This window comes from Podarcis tiliguerta, assembly GCF_965153285.1.
Source record: "Podarcis tiliguerta genome assembly, chromosome: 1".
In the NCBI taxonomy this organism is placed as follows: Eukaryota; Metazoa; Chordata; class Lepidosauria; order Squamata; family Lacertidae; genus Podarcis; species Podarcis tiliguerta.
In genome coordinates, this window is record NC_139534.1 from 19,679,355 (window position 1) to 19,701,269 (window position 21,915).

Genomic DNA, 21,915 nt, shown 5'->3' on the forward strand with positions numbered 1-21,915 from the left:
CTGAAAGGAAAACTTATTTTGTCTGCATATCTCCTTTGCAACACCAGAGGTATGACACTAATTGGGTTGGAGGATCCAATTTAAATTGGCCTTAAGCAGCATCTGAAGATCATGATACAGGAACCACGCTAAGGTTAAGTAGCTCTGAGTCTGGTCAGTACCTGGATGGGAAAAACCATTTCGGGATCCCATTTTTATTGCATTTAGCTCCCTGGAGGAAAGGCAGGACAGAAATGTAATAAATAAATAAATGCTGCAGTTTGTTTTTATTTTATTTAAAACACCACTGGCTATTCGTTTTTTGGTAAAGAGGTTTCCAACGCATTTCTATAAACAGTTTTGCTTTATAAAAGTCAACACTGAACAATATTTTCCCTGGGCAATATGTCAACTCCAAAACTGCAAAATGATGTCATAACAAAGCTTTTATTACAAGTAAACAGTGCATAGCTGCAAATTATCCTTTACTACGTTGTAAGCCATCTCACACTTAAGATAAATTATTGTTTCTTTTCACTGTTCATCAAAGAGGCACTTATACTGAGGTCTTAGTTATCTGTTGATTAAAATATTGTTTAAAGGCTAGATGATGATTGATCAAGAAGGGGTGACAGAAGATCTACAGGTACATAGTTCATGACTTACGCATACTAAGGGTCGAACTATTCCTACTTTGTGTAGAAAACCAACCACTGCTCATCTTCCTTTTAATCTTCCAAGTTGATGGCACTTCTCAATCTGACATGCAAAGCAGCGAGGGGCAGTTGAAAGGGAACAAGAGATGCTGTCTTCCTGTTGCATATATTCTGCAGACCTAACTACTTTAGATTCTGTCTGGCCCAAGATGAGATTTCCCAGTCAAGGGGGTGAGGGAAAGGATAAGCACCTCTGTTCCCAACTACAGCTACTTCCTTGTATATGGCTCCCTACTTTGAGTGCCACAGTCTCTCCAATGCATGATGTTTCTCTCTTTCACAAATAACCAGTGCAATGGAGGGTAGGTGGGCTTTAACTCTTTTTGCCCCTCTCCCACCATGGTCCCAATCCAGATCACTGCCTGCTATGTCCATGGGGGCCCCAGGGGAGCATCCATTAGCTTCGAGTGCAAAAAGCAGGAGAGGGGGAATCCAATCCAGACTGAGAGCATAGCGAGGGTTAAATTGCATATACCTCCCCACAATGCCACATTCTTGATCGGGATTAGGGAGTGGCATGCCGGCTATTGAAAGAAAAATAGCCATGGGTGGGATTTTGGCCATCAAGAGGCAAATACCTGATCAGGAATCTTATGTTTAGAACTAAGTGGCTAGTTAATGCTTTTAGCCTAAAAAGTTTAAACGGAAGAGGTACAGCAAATGGTTTGTTCGCGAAGTGCGTGTTATTTTTGGTGTTCGTACAGGTGGCAGAAACTGAAGGAATAAAGGAGTAGAAATTCCTGAAATAAAACTGAATAGAAAAGGTGTGAATGGCTGTTTTGGAACTTCTAAATGCTACACATCATTAGAGCTACGGATTTTCAAAGTTATACGTAAATATATTTGGATGGTTGCAACCTTTATTAAGGCATCTTAAACTTGCTAATTTTCTACTACAATTTGGGGTAATTTAAAAATGCATTAGACGTTCACTGTAGCATTCGGAAGGGTTTTCCTTACCATGAAAAACCTAGCCGACCCTTAGTGTGCCCATATTCATATTCATTTAACCATTTCATTTCTTGAGCTGTGTCACCTATAAACGGCAGCTTAGTAGGCTGCTTTTCACACGGCTGTTCATTTTCTCTAAAAACTGGTCTGTTTATACCTGAGTCACCTTCATTGAGTGCTTTCAAAAGAGGGTAGAGATTCCGAGTTGTCTTGGATTGCTCATCAATGATTTTCTTTGCGTACTTCTGGAATTCCTGCTCCTTGAATAATAAAATGCGTTCTTTTTGTCTGACATAGTCCGTATCCGCTTGTTTCTCACGATCTTCTTTTAACTTTTTTTCGACCTGCATTGGAAGGGAGGAGGGAAGTCTTAAATATATCCAACAATAATTTTATAATATATTAAAACTGAAACTATAAAGTTATAGATGTCCTGATTCCCTCAATAATAATAATAGCACACGACTGAAGCACTAGCTAGGATAAATGATATCGTGTGGGTGCAATCCTTGTTCTATAAAGTTAATAAACATTGTGAGTGGGACACAAGTACAGCATTAACTACCGAATGTAAAATTCAGCATTCTGAGAATCCCAGTTTAATCCAGTAAAACTAAGCTTTCAGTATCTGTAATGGCATTAGTCTATTTTCTTCCCTCCCTGCGCTCACGCGGTCTCTTTCATTCATTGCCACTGTTGTTTGCAGCTTGGGAGCAGGGAACCTGTCAGTGTTTGCCTATTTAAATATTTAAAATACCACCTACACTTCCAAAACATGGAAGATCCCTCTCATCTGATTTTGGGAAATCCCCCCCCCTTCCTCTGGCAGCGCCCCGGAAACCTACACTGTGCAGGACCCCCTATAACCCTCTGGAGAGGACTGGTGTGCAGAGGAGGGAGAGACAGAAAGAGACAGAGATGAAAAAAGAAAGAAAGAAAGAAAGAAAGAAAGAAAGAAAGAAAGAAAGAAAGAAAGAAAGAAAGAATACTTCTGTGAGTTCTCTGCTCATGATATTCAGAATCCAAGCCTCTGTCTACTACACTACAGTGATGATGTTCCCGGTTTTCTTTGATCTCTGACAGGATGCAAGGTTCCTTTCTCTAAGGCATTTGTCATCTGGAGACAGAGGAAGCCTGTCTCTGGGACTTCATCCATCTGCAGGTGCAGAGGGCAGTTTTCTCACTCAGGACTGCCCTCTCAAGCACTAGACAGAAAATGTACAAGTCATATTCCATTTTAGCCCTTTTTAAAGAAGTTTACTTTGTAAACTTAATGCCCATACTTACTATCTGCATGACATGGAAGTCTTGTAATTTTAAGTTTGCACAATGATTTCTATGTTTCTTGTCTTTCTCCAGTTCTTGGAAAATCCGATCTGCTTCTATTTGTCCACGAAGTATTTCTTGAGCCTCTAGTCTGTCCTGTTTTTCTTTCTCTTCTTTCCTTTTAATCTATAACAACACAATCCAGTTCTTATCCTGTGGTAGTGAAGCCTAAGATCTGATGACTCTCTAACCTGCTACCAACATTAAGAGTTACATATATGCAATTTTGATATTCTGGGCAACCAATTTTTAAATACTTTTATGTGTAAGCCAATCCCACTATTTTAATGGAATTTGCTTTCCTGAAAGCTGCTCAGGAACACAGTGCCTGTGTAAAAGAAGTCTATTTTTTGAGATGAAAGGTTGCATCCAACACTGTCCATTTGCAAACTGAACTTCTGCTCTCTCTATGCAACTTCACCTTTCTCTCCCTCCCTTGTGGTCTCCCACATACCCTCAAAATCTGCTCTACATGGCTGCGGGATCCTCTGAAACCTATTATGGGATGCATGGGGGAAGAGGTAAAAGTGAAATCCAGTTGTGCAAGCAGACTGCTGACCCAATGCTGGATTCCATCCCAACTGATAAATAAGAAATGGTGAAACAGAAAAGCATGCTTAATTTAATTTTAATTCTTACCACATTCATTCTGTGCTCTGTGATGGATTTCCGTTCAGCATTGTTCTTTTCTTCTTTTTCTTTGCGTTCTCTCTCCAGCTGCGCGTCCGTCTCTGCAATGTCCCTAGCGATACGCTCATCTTCATCATCAGCCTCCTTTTTCATATGAGCCAGGAGGCGGCTAGTAATGTTGTCCCTGTGCTCCTCCATTAACCTGCAATGGTTCAGCCATAAGTGCCAAGATTCATCAACTGCGTGCTGTGAGGGGAGGCCTGGGGCATGCCTTGATTAAACTACCAAATTGGATAAAACCACACTCCTCTATGCTAATCAGAGGAAGGACTGATGCTCCGTATCTCTACCCATACGTGACATCTGGTGCCAGACAGGTGGTGAGCTGCTTGCCAAGGAGCAATCAGGAGCCTTAAAACGCTCCCAGTTGTTCCTCAGTGAGGGAGGCTTGCTGTCAGCGATCTTCAGCTGATTGGTCATGACAGCAAACGTAACGCTCGTAAACTGCCCTGTGATCCTCAGGGGAAGGGCAGAATGGAAAGTTAACACAAGCAACAGCTGATTTACACGTGTCCAATTGGCGCACGACTGTGCACACGCACATCGCAGCTACCCGGATGTGGCCGGAAAAGGAGGAGGGCTTATGTGCACTCTGCCATTGTGTGTGATGACCCAGAATGCAAATCAGGAGTTGCCTGTAAATAAAGAAATAAATAAATCTGCACTACAGTGTTCCCGACCTGTTGGTGCCTACCCAAAGTCAGCTTGCGGTCAGCATCAATCAGCTGACTAGTGCCCACTGGGGTCAAATGTACTATGGAGTTGCTGCTTGCCTGAAGTGGGCTTCGCAAGCTAGCTGGAATCTGCACTTGCAGCAAGCCCCAAACATAGTTTGCTGTAAGTGCAAGTATCTCTTTGACGGGCCGGCTTGAATTGAAGCTGGTGGCAGAAGAATATTTCTCTGCGGTTGCAGTTCAAGCGGCACCTGCAAAGGAATTCTAGTTTGCTTGGAGTCACTTGTGATGTCAGGTGATTGACACTTGTCAGAATGGCCCACAGTACATCACCGAGGTAACTGTCTGGTCCACTGGCTGCATCCTATTCCTCATCCGTGCCTCTGTATGATATTCATCTCTTATACTGGTTCCTAGGCAGGTCTATGGGCACATTTGTTTGTTTGGTTGATTTGTATCCTGCCCTTCCATCCAGGGCAGCAGACACAACAGTCTAAAAAACAGTTTTAAAACATTGTCTCAGATCAGTGATCTTAAGGTTGGGAGATTGCTTGGCATCTCTATGTATGCTGCCTTGGGTTCCGCGATGGAAGAAAGGCAGGATGCAAATGTTATCAGTCAAATAAAATAAAATAAAAGAGTTCACAGCAGAGTAAAACTGAATCAAGAGTCCTTGGTCCCACAGAGAAGGATTCAACAAACAAGTCCTACTAGCAGAGGCCAACTAAGAATCTTCATTAGTGCAACAGGACTCTCCCCCCCCCGCCCCCCTGAAACTGGCTCTGTTGGGACCAAGAAGAATATGATGGGGAGGCGGGGGGGATTGTTGTCAGGCAAGCGGAAATGCTGGCGTGGATGCAAGAACAGCCGCAGTGTTACTTTCCTTTCATAATATCTCGGTGTGCGAGATGGGGTCTCTACCGTAATGCTAGAAAACTGTACCTTGTTTTATCTGGGTAGTGTGTTTCCATTTCCCGCTCACATTCTGCCTACCTGTGCATTTCATCTTCTTTTGCTTTTCTCAGCTTAGCCATAGCCTGCTTTGCTCGATAATGTGCTCGGACTTTATCATCCTCTTCCTCTTCTTTTTGCTTCTCAATAGCCTTGAGAGTCACCTGGTCAGCAACATGTGCCTTTAAAAAAACAAAACACAAAAAAACTCAGAAAGTGTATTTTGTTTACCAAAATAAGTGTCGAGCAGAGCACACTATAGAGTTGACTGGCTGGAGGATAATTGGAGGAAGCCCTGCTGCCTCCTGCTGGTCAGGGTAGAAGGTGGATTGTTTTTTGCTGATCCTTGGCCGGCCCTGCTTCACACAAGACCCCAAACACCCTGTATCAAGGGCTTGGCCAGCTACCATCAGTGGGAGCACCACCAGCAGTAGCTCTCCAATGACCTGTGCTTTCACTGGGCAAACTGGGGCTGGAATGACACTTCTGCCCAATCCTAACTATTTCCAGGTGCGTGTTCGCAGAGGGAAGAAGAAGAAGAAGAGTTTGGATTTGATATACCGCTTTATCACTACCCAAAGGAGTCTCAAAACGGCTAGCATTCTCCTTTCCATTCCTCCCCCACAACAAACACTCTGTGAGGTGAGTGAGGCTGAGAGACTTCAGGGAAGTGTGACTGGCCCAAGGTCACCCAGCAGCTGCAGGTGGAGGAGCAGGGAATCAAACCCAGTTCACCAGATTACGAGTCTACTGCTCTTAACCACTACACCAGAGGGGGGGGGGTGCAGAATCTTTACATAAGGCTTCACTGCGTTTGCACCAGTTAGGCCCGAGCTATGGAAGATGACAGAAAAGATCATGAAGAACGTTATGTATTTATTTAAAGTACAGAGTTGGGGGAAGGAGTTTTATAGGGATTTGTTCCTGTTTTCGACATCAAAGGAGCAAGAAGCAGTGTTGACAGTGCAAATATAAGAAAGCATATTAATGTCATCTCGTGTAAACATGGTACCAATGTTGAAGCTGTGTAGCTGTGTAGCTGTTATGGAGCTCCTGACACCTTGTCCTTGAAAAAGTGCACCTTGTGGTTTGTATTGGTCCCGATACAAACAACTTGCTGCAAAATATGACTGAACTCCAATTTTTGCACTGCTTACATATCCCCGCCCTTTGTGCACCTAACTAGAAGTCATTTCTGTCAAGTATGGAGACTATTGGCATTGTTTCATATGCAGGTTCCACAAAGATATCAACAGGTGATGCCAGAAGGCAACTTTGTCAACAGCTGGTTTGACACTATAGCAGAGTTAGACTGTACCACCTTCACTAAAACAGTCGTATTTTGGTTTTTGAACAGTTTAGTTCTTGAACATTTTGGCTCCCGAATGCCGCAAACCTAGAAGTGAGTGTTCCGGTTTGTGAACTATTTTTGGAAGCTGAACATCCAACTGGACTTCTGCAGCTTTCGAATGGCTGCAGGAGCAGCCAATCAGAAGCCGTGCTTTGGTTTCTGAACGTTTTGAAAGTTGAATGGACTTCCAGAATGGATCCCGTTCAACTTCCAAGGTATGACTGTATTGCCAATATCCAATCTGCCATTGGGAATAGTAGAGAGCACGATCATCTGTGTGAGCCTCACACCTGCTAGGACTTGCCGATTGCATGGTCGGCGGTTCGAATCCCAGCGGCAGGGTGAGCTCCCGTTGTTCGGTCCCAGCTCCTGCCCACCTAGCAGTTCGAAAGCACCCTTAAGTGCAAGTAGATAAATAGGTACCGCTTTCTAGTGGGAAGGTAAACGGCGTTTCCGTGTGCTGCTCTGGTGCCGGTTCGCCAGAGCAGCTTCGTCACGCTGGCCACGTGACCCGGAAGTGTCTGCGGACAGCGCTGGCTCCCGGCCTCTAGAGTGAGATGAGCGCACAACCCTAGAGTCTGTCAAGACTGGCCCGTACGGCCAGGGGTACCTTTACCTTTACCTTTAAGAATCACCTATCCAAACAAAATTGTGCATGGAGGCAGCCTCTCTCTCCTGACCTTTGAACTAGAGGCTCCCCTACAAAGTAATATCTGAAAAGCAATGACACAAGCTCTTCGCCTAAGCAGCAGAAACCAACTTTCCCTCCGTTTGCCATAAGCAGGCCTGTGAGTAATTTGACTGGTAATTTGTCCAAGTTAAGCACCTAGTCAAAGTCCAGTGGAAACTGAAATGCATTTTTTCAGATCCTAAGTTCCATACATTTGGCTACTAACTCCCATTTCATACCTGATGCTCCTTTCTACGCCTGATTTTGTCTTCACGCTCCTCCTGCTCTTTCTGCAGCACTTCCTGTTGATTTAGCAGGACCTGCTCCTGAATCTCTGCCCTTTCCCTTTTGTCTTCCAGCCTGCTCAGTTCTGCTAGACGTTCGTGCTCTTTTATCCTAAAACATAGAAAGGATTGGTCAATGAGCCATGTCTAAAGTTCCTCTACAGTTGGCAGAAGTTCTGGATGCTCAAGAAGACTGGTACAGGTAGATTGCGGTTATTCGCAGGGCTTCTTTTTTCTCTCTCTCGAAAGGTGTACCCCCACTTTTCAACCAAATTATCTCCAATGCGATTTTTAAAACATTAAAAACAGTTTGGAAAATTAAAAATCCTACCGGTGCCCTTGCTCCTCTGGCTGATAAGCAGAGACTAGGGTAGCCTTCCTCTCAATTATTATTTACTGAATTTATATACCACCCTATACCCGGGTGTCTCAGGGTGGTTCACAGAATAAAATCAAGATATAAAACCACACAACACCTAATAAAAATAAAAACAACAACCCAATAGCCCCCCTTCCCACAACAACAACAACAACGTTTTAAAAGGGCATAGGATGCAAATTGGATCAAACAAAGGCCCGGTTAAAAAGGAACGTTTTTGCCTGATGCCTAAAGGTATGAAGGTGCCAGGTGAACTTCCCTGGGGAAAGCATTCCACAGACAGGGAGCCACTGCAGAGAAGGCCTGTTCTTGTGTTGCCACCCTCCAGACCTCTCGAGGAGGCACATGAAGGAGGGCCTCAGAAGATGATCTCAGGGTCCGGTAGGTTCTTATGGAAAGAGGCGGTCCTTGAGGTATTGCGGTCCTTAGCCGTTTAATTCTGAACTCTCAGATCAACTGGCAGTTGGAGCTGAGTGTTCTTTCATTTAAGGGGGGGGGGGAGGAACTAGACAGAAGGCCTTCTTGGTTGTGGCACCCGCCCTGTGGAACGCCCTCCCATCAGATGTCAAGGAAATAAACAACTATCTGACTTTTAGAAGATATCTGAAGGCAGCCCCGTTTAGGGAGGTTTTTAATATTTGATGTTTTATTATGTTTTTAATCTGTTGGGAGTCACCCAGAGTGGCTGAGGAAACCCAGCCGGATGGGCAGGGTATAATTAATAAATCATCATCATCATCACTGTCTGGCCAATGGTTGAGGCCAGACTGGCCTTCAACTCGCCACTTGTATTCTTCCTAAAAGAGAAAAGATGCAGCATCCCTGCAAAGGTCCTTCTTCTGTTGACTAGCAACAGAGGCCTTCCCCTCACTTCTGGAGTCCCAGGGCGAATGGTACTTGGAGTACAACTTCCTTCCAGCAGCGAGAGGGAGTAAGGAGTTACAGCTGCTAATTCAGAACATGGTCCAATATGGTATGTTTTGCTTTCCTGCCCCATCCCCCAGCAAATGTTAAAACACATCAGTTTCTGTGCTGTTGCTTTATGGGGCAATGTGCTTATGCCACAAATGACACATTTATTTTATTCTGTGGGCTTAAAAAAGAGCTCTGCTAATTATATTTACTGTTCCAGTTGATCCTTGCTGAGTTGCACTCTCTTCCTACGGTTCTCTCTAATCTTTTCCTCCTCTTTTCGTACAGCCTTTTGACGTTCACGTTCTACTTCTTCATCTCTGCAGCGGTACAGGTTTTCTTTTACCTTTTTAAATTCAATCTGAGCATCTCTTTCTTTTAAGCATTCGGTAAGTAAGAGGGCTCTCTGCAAAATAAAATTGCAACGTTTGATAGGGATTCTTTTTATTGTTTTATTTAAACAACAACAAACAATATTTTAAAGCAATAAATGATGCACCAGTGATGTAAGTATTATACAAATGATGTTTCCCCTTAACAACAGTAGCTGATAATTTCTAATGTGTTAAGAGAGAGAACTCTGAAAGTTAAGTTACATTATACTTAATAACGTGTGGGTTTATATTGTCTTGTGCTTTGTTATTCCAATATATTATAAACAAATTCAATTGCTTTATAAAATGATCGTGAGGGTGTCTTCCTTTTCTAACTCTGACCATGTTTGTCGATCGTATCATATTTACAACCTCCCATATTTTGATTACCCAGTTCTCTGCTGATAAGCGTTTTTTCTTCTTTCCACTTAGGAAGCAACAGTCAATAACTTTATGACCATTTCTCTATTGTCTGTTAAAACATGATATTTCACATACCCAAACAATATTGGGTATGTGGGTTCATTAGAAATGTATACCCTGTTATAACATCAGTTTCTTTTACATACTTCAATCCAAAGAATCTTCGTTTTGGGACAAGTCCAAAAAATATGATAAATATCTGCATTTGTTGCTTTACATAGCCAGCATATATTGCTTGTTGTCCCAGATATATGGTTCAATCTTAATAGTGTAAAGTACTATTGAGATATAGGGACGTGGGTGGCGCTGTGGTCTAAACCACAGAGCCTAGGACTTGCCAATCAGAAGGTCGGCGGTTTGAATCCCTGCGACGGGGTGAGCTCCCATTGCTTGGTCCCTGCTCCTGCCAACCTAGCAGTTTGAAAGCACGTCAAAGTGCAAGTAGAAAAATAGGTACCGCTCCGGCGGGAAGGTAAATGGCGTTTCCATGCACTGCTCTGGTTCACCAGAAGTGGCTTAGTCATGCTGGCCACATGACCCAGAAGCTGTACGCTGGCTCCCTTGACCAGTAGAGCAAAATGAGCGCCACAACCCCAGAGTCATCCATGACTGGACCTAATGGTCAGGGGTCCCTTTACCTTTTTACTATTGAGATATAAGTTTAAATGTTATATAATTAGAGAAGTTTGTCAACTCACAAGGTTGGGGGGGACCCATGAGCCTAAGTCACTTGGTTCATGCCACAAAGGTATAGGGATTGGAGCCGACAGGGGAAAGCAGGTTGCTCTGATCTCTGGGTAGAGACAGAGAGCTGGGTGCTGGCTCAGCTTGCTTCATCAAACAAGTTGACGGAGGAAAGCAAGTTTCTTTCAACTGGGGAAAGTCAAGTAAACAGGATGCTATCTCAGAGTCCCTGTACCAGAGTTTCTTCAATAGCCTCGGAATCTGCTCCTGTCTGGGGCCTATACACATTAAAATAAGGTGGGGGGTGGCAGCCATTCCTGGACAGTTTGGGATGTGACTAGCCTGCTTTGCAAAGAAAGGCATAAGCTGGTTCTCATGGCCTCACACAGAGCTATTACCTTCTTCCAATATTAATAATCTGTGTCAATGAAACCAGTTTTTCAAATTTGTGAACCTGATAGCAGTTTTTTACAGATGGGAATGCTAGTCCCCCCCCCCCATTGCTTATTGTATTAGACAATGTTTTCCCAGATACTCTCGGCTTCTTCTGACCCCAAGCAAAGCTTATTAACAGCCATTTTGATTGTGCCTATTTCCCTCATTTAATACAACTTCTATGTTGAACATATCCCCCACGTTAAAGCGAAATAATAATAATAATAAATGTTACATGGAAGTCTTTCACTCTCTCATTCTGGTAGTACTGATAGAGTTTGGATTGTGCCACCGCCTCTTTTCGCTTCTGTGCTTCATACTTTGCTTCTTCTAGGTCAACCTTTCTTTTTTCTTCCTCATCCCTCTCCTGACGCTCTTTCTTGGCTTTCACTTTCGCTTGTGCCATACCCTGCAATGCAATATTTTATTCATTCATTCATTCATTCTTGTTGCAATCTGTCTGTCTCGAGAAAAAATGGAGTACACCTCTGGGGATAAAGTCAAACCGATGTGTTAGCAGCACCAAAGTGACCTCATCGGGGCACAAGCCTGGGCAGTGTGTATAGAGGTCCTGTGCTGCCCAGACAAGATCCACCCCATCCCCCTTTCAGTCTAGCTGATTTGGTCGAAAGAAAAGCAGAGTGATATGTTTGGCACCAGTTTGGCTGCAGGAGTTGCCAAAAAGAATCATACAAGGCGCCAACCGTCTTAGGGACTGCAGGGTTTACTTCTTATCCTTTTCTTCTCCTGAAGGCAGTAGAGGTTTAGGATCAGTTTTTTCCTTCTCCTAGATGGGCTACCTTCCCAGGTTAACAAGCCCCATCTGTCCTCACGTCCCTCTATAGCACATATAGAAACTGCCTTCTTGACCATTGGACCCACTATTACGTCTCATCCATTCAATCCGTCAGAGCCTGTCTTTGCAAACTCTAACTCACTTAGGGTTTGAGACCCATCGGCTACCCACACCTGGTTTATCCAGCCAGCTGAAGCTGCTTCCAAGGAGTGGCTGCTGTCACAGGTGAGAGCTGAGGGCAGGGTGGGGACCAAAGGTGGATAAACTACCCCAGAAGGAGTATGACGCATACCCCACCAGAGGTACTACCCCTCCCCATAACCCTATGCACCCAACTTCCTTGCATGATGCATTGTAATAAAGTACTTAACTAAGACATTTGGTCTAGAGTGGTAAACAGGCATTTGTTCATTTATAAACTACTAACTACAAACTTTTTTTTTTTTCATATAACCCACTGCTCTGGCACACGCATGCTGCACATTATGACACCATGCAAGGCACCCAATGTTGCAGATACAATGTCAATGTTGAGGATCAGAATGTTGCTGTTTAAACTAGCATCAATAACACTAATACTCAGCAGATTGAGAAGCAGAGAGCAAGGATCTGCAACCACCAGCCACTGCTGTTTTCGCCGGCTGGGCAGACTCCTCCCCTCAGCTTCACAGAGGCTTGTCCTGTGAGAAGGACCATCTGATCTGAGGATGACGGTACTGGGTGTCTATGAGCCATGAACCTACCTGCTAGGATGCCACAAAGTGTTGGCAGATTTCATTTAGGCCCCAGGAGATGAAGGCCCCACCCAGTAAGGTCAACAACTTCTGGCTGCATTGCAGTCACTTCCAGGTAGGTTGGGTTGCCAGGCTATTTCTCAGGAGCCACCAACAAACAAACAATGATCAGCCTGTTTCCATCCAATCTGTTGATTTATAAAACCTTGTACCTTTAAGATCATGGTGCCTGTATTTTCTTTGATCCCTACCATATCCCCTTTTCCTATTTTGTCATTTAGTTTTTTAGTCTGTAAACCTGAGGGCAGGGGCTGTGTTATTTTTCTCAATTTGTAAGATCCTCTGGGAGCTTTCCTGGTTGAGGAGTGGGGCCTATACATGTAAGTAGTGCTCAACAGTCTGCATAGTAAATGTGTTATTTTTTATCTATTGCAATATGAGTTGACCTGAAAAATTCATGGTTGAGGCAAGTTCTGAACCCAGGACTTCCCAGGTCACACTATAAAATTATCACTATCATCATTATTATTTATTAAATCATCTGAAGTTCACAGGGAGGTTTACAACATAAAAATACAAAATGAGAACACAAGATACCTAAATAAAAAACAAAATCAAACCAACAACACCCCCCCTGCAACTAACATATGTAAAAGGTCATAGAATGTTTAATCAAAGGCCTGGTTATAAGAAACATTTTTGGCTGGCACCTAAAGATAAATAATGAAGGTGCAAGGCAAACCACCCTGGGGAGAGCAGAACCACTGCAGAAAAGGAACATTCTTGTGTTGCTACCCTGCAGACCTCTCATGGAGAAGGCATATGAAAAAGGGCACCAGAAGATGTTCTCAGGGTCCAGGTAGGTTCATATGGAGAGATGTGCCCCTTGAGGCACTGTGGTCCTAAACCATTTAAGGCTTTACAGCAATTTGAATAGGGCCAGGAAACTGATTGGCAGCCAGTACAGTCAGGCCAGGATTGTTTTTATATACTCAAGCCATCTTCCCCCGGTGAGCAACCTGGCTGCTGAATTCTGCACCAGCTGAAATTTCTGAACCGTCTTCAGAGGCAGCCCCATGTATATCATGTTGCAGTAATCTATTGCTGATAAACACATATATTCTGATTTTACTGAAACGCTTTTGACTAACCAACCCAGTAGTAAGAAATAGGATAGAAATACAACCAGGACTGTCATAAACATTCCACAGGCATTGAAATGTATGTGTGTCACTTACCGCAATAGTGTTATGCCAGTTTTTCACAAGTGCTTGAGACTTTAAGTGCAGATCTTTCCGCTCCTTCCTTTCAGCACGAATCCGGGCTGCTTCTCTTGCTGGGGCGGTGAGGCTATCGTGAATCCTCTCCCATTCTTTTTTGGGGAGTATAGTTATTTGGCGGAGATCTACTCCCACCGGAAGAAATATTCCCTCCACAACATCATCTTCGTTTGCTAGATGTGAAAAAAAGTTTTCTGTCAAATGCCACTTACTTTTAGAAGACATCTGAAGGCAACCCTGTTTAGGGAAGCTTTTAATGTTTAATGCATTACGGTATTTTAATATTTTGTCGGAAGCCGCCCAGAGTGGCTAGGGAAGCCCAGCCAGATGGGCGGGGTATTAATATTAAATAATAATAAAATTATTATTATTATTATTACTACTACTATTATTATTATTACGATTCTTTCACCTTCTGGGCAAAATGATCATGCTTTCATACCAGTGGCGTAGCGTGGGTTGTCAGCACCCGGGGCAAGGCAAGTAATTTGTGCCCCCTAACCCGTGGATTTGCGCCCCCTAACCCTAACCCCCAGATGTTGCGCCCGGTGCGGCCGGCCCCCCCTGCACCCCCCACGCTACGCCACTGTTTCATACCAGGTTGAGATAGCAACCCTGGGCATGCTGTATGATGGAGACATCTTCACACTGCAACCCTAAAAACATGTTCATTCTCTGGTTTCAGCGCAAATGCTCCCATGTAAACGTTCATAGGATTAAAGCCTTATAGGTCTGCTGAGATGCAAACACTTCAGAGTTCAGGGGGACTTATTCCCAGATAAATGACAATGGACAGGATTTATCAAAATATTGGGGCCATTGGGTACATTTTGTATTTTGGGAGGGCGTGGTGGGCACCACCCTCTCTGGTAGCTTTTATTTGCCCTTCTCCAGCTCAATCATTCCTGCTGGCGTGGCGAGTCTTTGGTAAATGAGCTCACAAAGTCGAAAGTCCTTTAGTGAAACAGTAGGTATACATTTCAGTAGTACCTAGGTATATATGTATTTTGTTTTTCTAGCTTGATCAAAGTTATTTAATATTTCATAATTATTTCATAATAATAAATAACAGGTGAGGCTGCTGATCCCTTATTTTCAAATCTGAAAGTTGACAGCTATGATAAAAATACAAGACAAAAACACAAAATACATAATAATAATTCTTCAATTAAAATGTGTTTTCAACACTGCACTGCCCATGTATGCCGTGTCGCAGCCACCTCTTGCTGACAAAACCCATCGATTCTGATTTCACCGAATCTCTTTTGACTGACCAACAACCCAGCAGGAAGAGAGAGGACAGCAAGACGACGGAGAAAACTCGCTCCCCAACCGCCCCGCATTTTGCCAGGGCGAAGGCGCCGAGCCTCATGAGGAGGCTCAAACTGGCAGCGGGTCGAGGCGCATCAACGGGGACCACCGCCGCCCTCCTCCTCGGGCCCCCAAGCAGCGCCTCCTTCCCCTCACACGCACGCGTGGCTGGGCGCTCCTGCCCTCGGCGCTTCTTGACGAGCACGGCTTGGCGGGCGGCGGCGGCGGCGGCCTTCATGGCGTGAGGCGACCCGCCGCCGACGCGACTCGGGGCCTTAAGCGCGCGTGCGGCGGTTGCCAGGCAACGGCGGGACGGCGGCGGCGTCGGCCGGGAGGGAAGTGACGCGACGTTCTGAGGCGGCGGCGCCAGAGTTGTCCGCGCGCCGCTCACGTGACCCGGCTTCGAAGGAGACGTTGCAGGTCAGTGCGGCCGGGCGAGTCCAGGCGCTGCTGCTGCAGCGGTTGTTGTTGTTTGCTGTTGCGGTTCTTTAACCCCCCTCCTCGTGCGCGTGCGCGGCGCCCCCCTCCCGCCGCTCAGCCGGTCCCGCTGCCTCGTCCTCCGCGCTTCCGCCGGGCTCCGGCCCGCAGGCGGCCCGAAGCTGGAGGGAGACAACCCGGGTTGGGTGGATGTGGGGTGGCGGGGTGGGGAGGGGAGGGGAAGAAGGGACGGGGACAGGGTCTCCCCCGCAAGCTTTCCCCCTTTTTTTGCCGTGTGTGGGACTCCGATGATGTGGGACTCTTGTGTCCCGGGCAGCTGTTTATCAGCTGCATCTGGTACACAGGCTGAAATCCTACCTGTCTGCGGACTGTCTCGTAAGAGTGGTGCATGCTCTAGTTATCTCCTGCTTGGACTACTGCGATGCGCTCTACGTGGGGCTACCTTTGAAGGTGACCCGGAAACTACAACTAATCCAGAATGCAGCAGCTAGACTGGTGACTGGGAGCAGCCCCCGAGACCATATGACACCGGTCTTGAAAGACCTACATTGGCTCCCAGTATGTTTCCGAGCACAATTCAAAGTGTTGGTGCTGACCTTTAAAGCCCTAAACGGCCTTGGTCCAGTATACCTGAAGAAGCGTCTCCACCTCCATCGTTCAGCATGGACACTGAGGTCCAACTCCGAGGGCCTTCTGATGGTTCCCTCACTGCGAGAAGTGAAGCTACAGGGAACCAGGCAGAGGGCCTTCTTGGTAGTGGCACGCGCCCTGTGGAACACCCTCCCACCAGACGTCAAAGAGAAAAATAACTTTTAGAAGACATCTGAAGGCAGCCCTGTTTAGGGAAGCTTTTAATGTTTAATAGGTTATTGTATTTTAGTGTTTTTTTGGAAGCCGCCCAGAGTGGCTGGGGAAACCCAGCCAGATGGGCGGGGTATGAATAATTTATTATTATTATTATCATCATCATCATCATCATTATGTGATGAAGGCGCTCGGCGCTGGTCTGCCCAATTATTATAGAGAGGTGGACGGGACCCCCGAGGGTCATCCAACCCAACCCCACTGCTCCAGACAAGCATCCAACGTCTGCTTTAAAAAAACCTCAAAGGAAGGAGAGTCTGTTCCACTGTCAGGACAGCTCTTGCTGTCAGGAAGTTCTTGATGTCCTAATGGTTTTTTTTTTATTTACTTACTTACTTATTAAATTTGCATATCACCCTATAACAGCCAAGGGACGCAGGTGATGCTGTGAGTTAAACCACAGAGCCTAGGACTTGCTGATCAGAAGGTCAGCGGTTCGAATCCCCACGATGGGGTGAGCTCCCGTTGCTCGTTCCCTGCTCCTGCCAACCTAGCAGTGCGAAAGCACGTCAAAGTGCAAGTAGATAAATAGGTACTGCTCCGGCGGGAAGGTAAACGGCGTTTCCATGCTCTGCTCTGGTTCACCAGAAGCGGCTTGGTCATGCTGGCCACATAACCCGGAAGCTGTACGCCGGCTCCCTTGGCCAATAAAGTGAGATGAGCGCCGCAACCCCAGAGTCGGCCACGACTGGACCTAATGGTCAGGGGTCCCTTTACCTTTACCTTATACTGGCAGTTCTCCTTTCTTTGTAATTTGAAGCCATTGGTACTGGAGCAGGAGAAAACCATCTCGTTCTCCTTTCTTTGTAATTTGAAGCCATTGGTACTGGAGCAGGAGAAAACCATCTTGTTCCCTCTTCCATGTGACAGTCCTTGAGATAGTTGGAGGTGGCTGTCCCATATCTGCTTATCCAACTTGCACATACCCAGCTCCCTCAACCGTTCCTCACAAGGCTTGGTTTCCAGACCCTCGATCATCTCAGTTGCCCTCCTCTGCACACATTCCAGCTTGTCAACGTCCTTCTTAAATTGTGGTTGCCCAGTACTGGACATAGTATTCCAGGTGTGGTCTGACCAAGGCAGAATAGAGCGGGACTATGACTTCCCTTGATTGGAACACTATACTTCAGCGGATGCAGCCTAGAATAGCATTAGCTTTTCTTGCTGCTGCATCACACTGTTGACTCAGGTTCACCTTGTGGTCTGCTAAGACCCCTAGATCCTTTTCACATGCACAACCGGCAAGCCAGGTGTCCTCCATCTTATATTTGTGCAGTGGATTATTCCTGCCCAAGTGCAGAACCTATTGAAATTCATTTTGTTAGTTTTGGCCCAGCTCTCCAATCTGTTAAGGTCCTCTTGAATCCCAATACTGCCTTCAGCGGCATTGGCTATCACTCCCAGTTTGGTGTCAGCCGCAAACTTTTATGAGCATCCTTTCAATACCTTCATGCAAGTTGTTTATAAAGATGTTGAACAACAACAGGCCCAGGAGATAACCCTGCAGCACCCCACTTTTTTCCAGGATGATGAGGAACCATTAGTGAGCACTCTTTCGGAACCCGTCAGGCAACCAGCTACAAATCCACCTAACAGTTTCTTCACCTTGCTCATACTTTACCGGCTTCTTTGCAAGAATAACATGAGGGACTTTGTCCACAGCCTTACTGAATTGCGCCTTCCCTTAAAAAATAATAATCAAAAAGCGTGCAAGGCAATGTATGTTGTAAATATTATGAATACGACTCAGCTGGTGGGGAGCTGAGAAACTGCCTTCATAGGCTTAAATACACATGTATGCTCTCACCTCAATTTCCTTGGCTCTTCTTTCCTCTCTTCCTAACTAGATCTGTGGCGGCAGCGATGGAAAGCTCCAGACGGCAGCTTGCTTGGGAACTGATGGGAGGGAGCTGAATAGTGGAGCAGGTTACCAGACTTTTTCTGTCTCCTGTTGTTTCTTCCTTCCCCTCAGGACAAGGTAAATAAAGAGTGAGTACCACTGTGTTGTTCCACTATTAGATTATCCACCTTTTGTGATGTACACCTGGCATTGCAACATGCATGTGTGCATATTTGTGTGTGTCCACTTCAGGTCTAGACTGACCTGCTTGAAACATAACAAACTGTGCTTTATTGTTACAAGCACAATCTGCAGTGATGTTTGACCTCTATCCTCCTTTGTCATCTCCCCTCACACAAGAGGGGAGGAGCTTAAAACCTGAGAATCTGATTTGTAATAAACTGGTTTGCTGTTTCATTCAACTGCACCAAACTATAGTTTGCTCTCAGATTTGTATCTGGAACCTATAAGGCAAGAATGGGGAACCTATGGCCTCCAGATTTGCCAGACTACAATTCCTATCGTCCCTGACCATTGGCCTTGTTGGCTGGGGCTGAAAGGAACTGGAATCCAACATCAGCTGAAGGGTCAAAAAACTCCCCACACCTGCTATAGAGTATGGTAAATAATTGCATATTCCAAATGGGTTTCATATCATAGGGTACTGCAGATTGTAATACAGTACTTTCAAAAGCCACACACAACCTGATTTCTGAATGAGAGGCAGTATTTTTTTCAGGCATAATTCCATTTCTAAGATCATGGTCAGACTGTAATATAATACAGTAATAGCATACTTAAGCAAATAATTCTTTCTCATTTCCAGGTTTATATTTATCCAACAACAATGAAGGTTCTTCTGGTTTTTGATTTTGACCATACAGTTGTAGATGAAAACAGTGATACTTGGATTGTGAAGTGTGCACCAGGTTCCAAGCTTCCTGATGAAATTAAAAATTCCTATCGAAAAGGATACTGGACAGAATATATGGGCAGAGTCTTCCGATACCTGGGGGACATTGGCATAAGAGAAGATGAGATGAAAAGAACTATGACAGCAATCCCTTTCACTACAGGAATGAAAGAGCTGATAGATTTTATTGGCAAGCACAAAGACTTTTTTGACTGCATAATTATATCGGATTCCAATGCAATATTTATTGATTGGATTTTAAAAGCTGCTGATGTATCTCAAGTATTTGACGAAGTGTTTACAAATCCTGCAAGTTTCAATGACTGTGGCTCTCTCACTGTGCAGAATTGTCACGCTCATGATTGCGCAAAGTGTCCTATTAACCTCTGCAAGAGAAAAGTCTTGGAAGAATTCTTAGAACCTTTAAAGCCCAAGGTGAAATACTCACAAATTATATATATAGGCGACGGTGGGAATGACCTGTGCCCAGTAATGTGTTTGAAAAAAAGCGATGTGGTTATGCCAAGACAAGGGTATATGTTGGAGAGCTTGATCTCTCAGTTGTCTCAGAATCTTGTTCCCGTGGAGGCATCGGTTGTCGTCTGGTCATCTGGATTTGAGATCCTGGCCTACTTGGAAGTACTTACAAAAGGATAGAACTAATTAATACTGGCAAATGGGTGGTGCTCTCTGAATCTTCTCACAGCAGAATCGTTTCTTTATGAATGTTAGGGGGGGGGATAACACTTTGTTTATGCTACTTTGATTCATTGTCTTCCCTTGTGCAAACTCGGTGGGGTGAGGTTCCTGAGAAAGGAGGGAAATTCATCAAAAGAAGGTGCCGAAGGTTGCAGTTCTATAGACACTTACCAGCAAGTCCTGTTGAACTCTAGAGGGCTTACTTCTGAGTAGACATTGCACTGGAAGTCATTGATAAATGTAGTTGCCATGTAATAGCTATGTTACATGAGATAAGCTGTCGGTAGGGTATGTTTTATGAGATATAGAAACTGTTTCCCTCTAATTATTTGATGGAGAGGAGAAATGCAGCAAGAGCTATAGCTAACGTTGCACTGTTGTGCCTCGGTGCCACGTTCAGCAACAGCTGTCCATTTAAGATGATATGATAGGTATCCCTATGAGCTAACTTTTTTTTTTTAAGATAATATTTATTAGAGGTTTAATAGTTACAGAAAAAAGAAACAATAAAAAAATTAACAGACAATACATCGAAAATAAAAAGAAAAACAAAAAACAATACAGCAAAACAGCAACAAAAAAGGAAAAACAAAAACATTTAAAAACACATCTAATATTTCCATATCTTTACCTTTCATTTACTTATTTCATCAACCTCCTCACACCTCCCTTTTTTGCATTCTAGTTCAATTAGCTATTTCAGCAAATCCTTTCTATCTTTCTCAATTTTTTGTTCTATAATTTATCTTAACACAATCTAACTTTTAATTTTCCACTTTGGCCCATTAACAATCAGTTTTTGCTTAATTCTTTATAACATTTCTGCTAAAACCATATAACTTCATTCCAGCATTCTTCTAACATTCATTAATTGCCCATGAGCTAACTTTTAAAAGGTTGTTAATATCATGTGGGATGTGGCTTTGGCTTCTGGTCTTGTGAACATCCCTCACCCGGAGCCCCTTGCAACCATTATAATTCAGCTGCTATTTGCAAGAAACGTAGAGCTTCCACACTGTATGTGAGTAACAAACCATTTCTGTATAACCTTCTGAAGCTCTTTCTTAAGGGAGAGCTGCTTCCCTTAGCCACAAAATCAGCCTACAAACGGGGGCTAATTTTGTCGCGCACACATCTCGTCCCCACGCATCTCATCCCAACATGGCTCTTTTACATTACTTAGCAAACAGCCAGCATAATTCAGTATCAACCACTAATCACAAAGTGAAAGCTGATACCGTGTGTAGGCAGCATTAACAAGGAATAAATGTGAGCAACACTTGAAAGGTTCTGTGTTGTCTGACTTCACGTGCCCATGCAGTGTCTGCTCTAATTGCATATGCCCTGTGAAGAAATTAAAAGAGATGGTGGGATGATATCTGTACTCCTCGTAACAGGCAAAAAGGTGCTTTGTATTAATGCAGCCTTCCATGTTTGCTTGGAAGTAATTCTCGCTCATTTCAATAGGATTTACTTCCGTGTATGTGTGCATAGGATTGCAGCCTTAAAACCGAAGTCAGTTTTGCTAAAACGAGTGTCCCGTGTATGATAATGTTGGAAAGGAGAATGTATCAATCCGATTTCGATGCATCTTAACGAAAGTTCCTGTGACTGAGACACCGTGGTTTGTACCTCTTTGTAATACCTCTGAGGATATTACCCAGGAGTTTGTGGTCCATCTTCCTGTGACATTTTATTAGCATTAGAATGGTGTGTCTGAAATGAAAGGTTTGAAAAGTGGCATATATTGATAAACAGTATTGTGTTGACCCTTTTACCCTATCGTGAAAGGTGATTGTGTTAAAATGTTTTGCTTAATATGTGGAAAAAATATTTAGATAAAATGGTTTTCCTTCCAGTTTTTGAAAGCATACACGAAGAGTAAAGAGCATAACTTGGTAGGCTTCCAGATCCTAGGAATTTGGTGGCAAACATCCCTTTGATGAGCTTACTTAGCAGTCTGCTAAAATTCAAATACTGAGGTACAGTGATCAGTGGATTTCCTTGAAGGTCCATTTCTTGCCCAGTTGTTATTTTGTCTGCATACAATGTGCCTGCTGCAATTTTTGGAGTATGTATATTCTTTAAAAATAAGAAAGATATAAATTTAATTTATCCTGTTTGTAGTTTTGTATTTAAGGATTCATGCTTATATAAAGAATACTTAATTAAATATTTTATTAAGTAACTACATTACAGTTTGACGTCTTTTGCTTTAATGTAAAATCTTCCTGCAGTGGA

General features: G+C 44.1%; 2 protein-coding genes across 4 annotated transcripts; one reads left to right on the forward strand and one right to left on the reverse strand.

Moving 5' to 3' along the window:
- Positions 1 to 251: 251 nt before the first annotated feature.
- CFAP210 (cilia and flagella associated protein 210) lies at positions 252 to 15,203 on the reverse strand. 2 transcript variants are annotated; one of them, XM_083409718.1, is made up of 9 exons: positions 15,083 to 15,203; positions 13,568 to 13,782; positions 11,035 to 11,208; positions 9,096 to 9,289; positions 7,548 to 7,704; positions 5,330 to 5,469; positions 3,612 to 3,804; positions 2,934 to 3,098; positions 252 to 1,990 (listed from the first exon to the last, which is right to left on the reverse strand). In XM_083409718.1, the coding sequence occupies exons 1-9, from the start codon at positions 15,156 to 15,158 to the stop codon at positions 1,652 to 1,654; spliced, it is 1,653 nt and encodes a 550-aa protein (XP_083265844.1). In that variant the 5' UTR covers positions 15,159 to 15,203; the 3' UTR covers positions 252 to 1,651. The 2 variants fall into 2 exon arrangements, with proteins under 2 accessions (XP_083265844.1, XP_083265843.1); XM_083409717.1 differs by having other exon boundaries at positions 15,077 to 15,202.
- A 42-nt stretch (positions 15,204 to 15,245) lies between these two features.
- PHOSPHO2 (phosphatase, orphan 2) lies at positions 15,246 to 21,867 on the forward strand. Of its 2 annotated transcripts, none has more exons than XR_014504926.1 (4): positions 15,246 to 15,340; positions 18,070 to 18,215; positions 18,832 to 20,117; positions 20,557 to 21,867. XR_014504926.1 is itself a non-coding variant. In XM_083413700.1 (4 exons), the coding sequence occupies exon 3, from the start codon at positions 18,910 to 18,912 to the stop codon at positions 19,630 to 19,632; it is 723 nt and encodes a 240-aa protein (XP_083269826.1). In that variant the 5' UTR covers positions 15,344 to 15,916; positions 18,070 to 18,200; positions 18,889 to 18,909; the 3' UTR covers positions 19,633 to 20,117; positions 20,557 to 21,867. The 2 variants fall into 2 exon arrangements, 1 of the variants encoding a protein (XP_083269826.1); XM_083413700.1 differs by lacking the exon at positions 15,246 to 15,340 and adding an exon at positions 15,344 to 15,916 and having other exon boundaries at positions 18,070 to 18,200; positions 18,889 to 20,117.
- Positions 21,868 to 21,915: the final 48 nt, after the last annotated feature.

Coding starts and splice junctions, on each gene's coding strand:
- CFAP210 (XM_083409717.1), bottom strand. CDS start 15,158: ATGAAGGCCGCCGCCGCCGCCGCCCGCCAAGCCGTGCTCGTCAAGAAG. Junction 13,783..15,076: donor GCGCCCAGCCACGCGTGCGT/GTGAGGGGAAGG, acceptor TTTCACATCTAG/CAAACGAAGATGATGTTGTG. Junction 9,290..11,034: donor AGAGAGTGAAAGACTTCCAT/GTAACATTTATT, acceptor TTTATTTTGCAG/AGAGCCCTCTTACTTACCGA.
- PHOSPHO2 (XM_083413700.1), top strand. CDS start 18,910: ATGAAGGTTCTTCTGGTTTTTGATTTTGACCATACAGTTGTAGATGAA.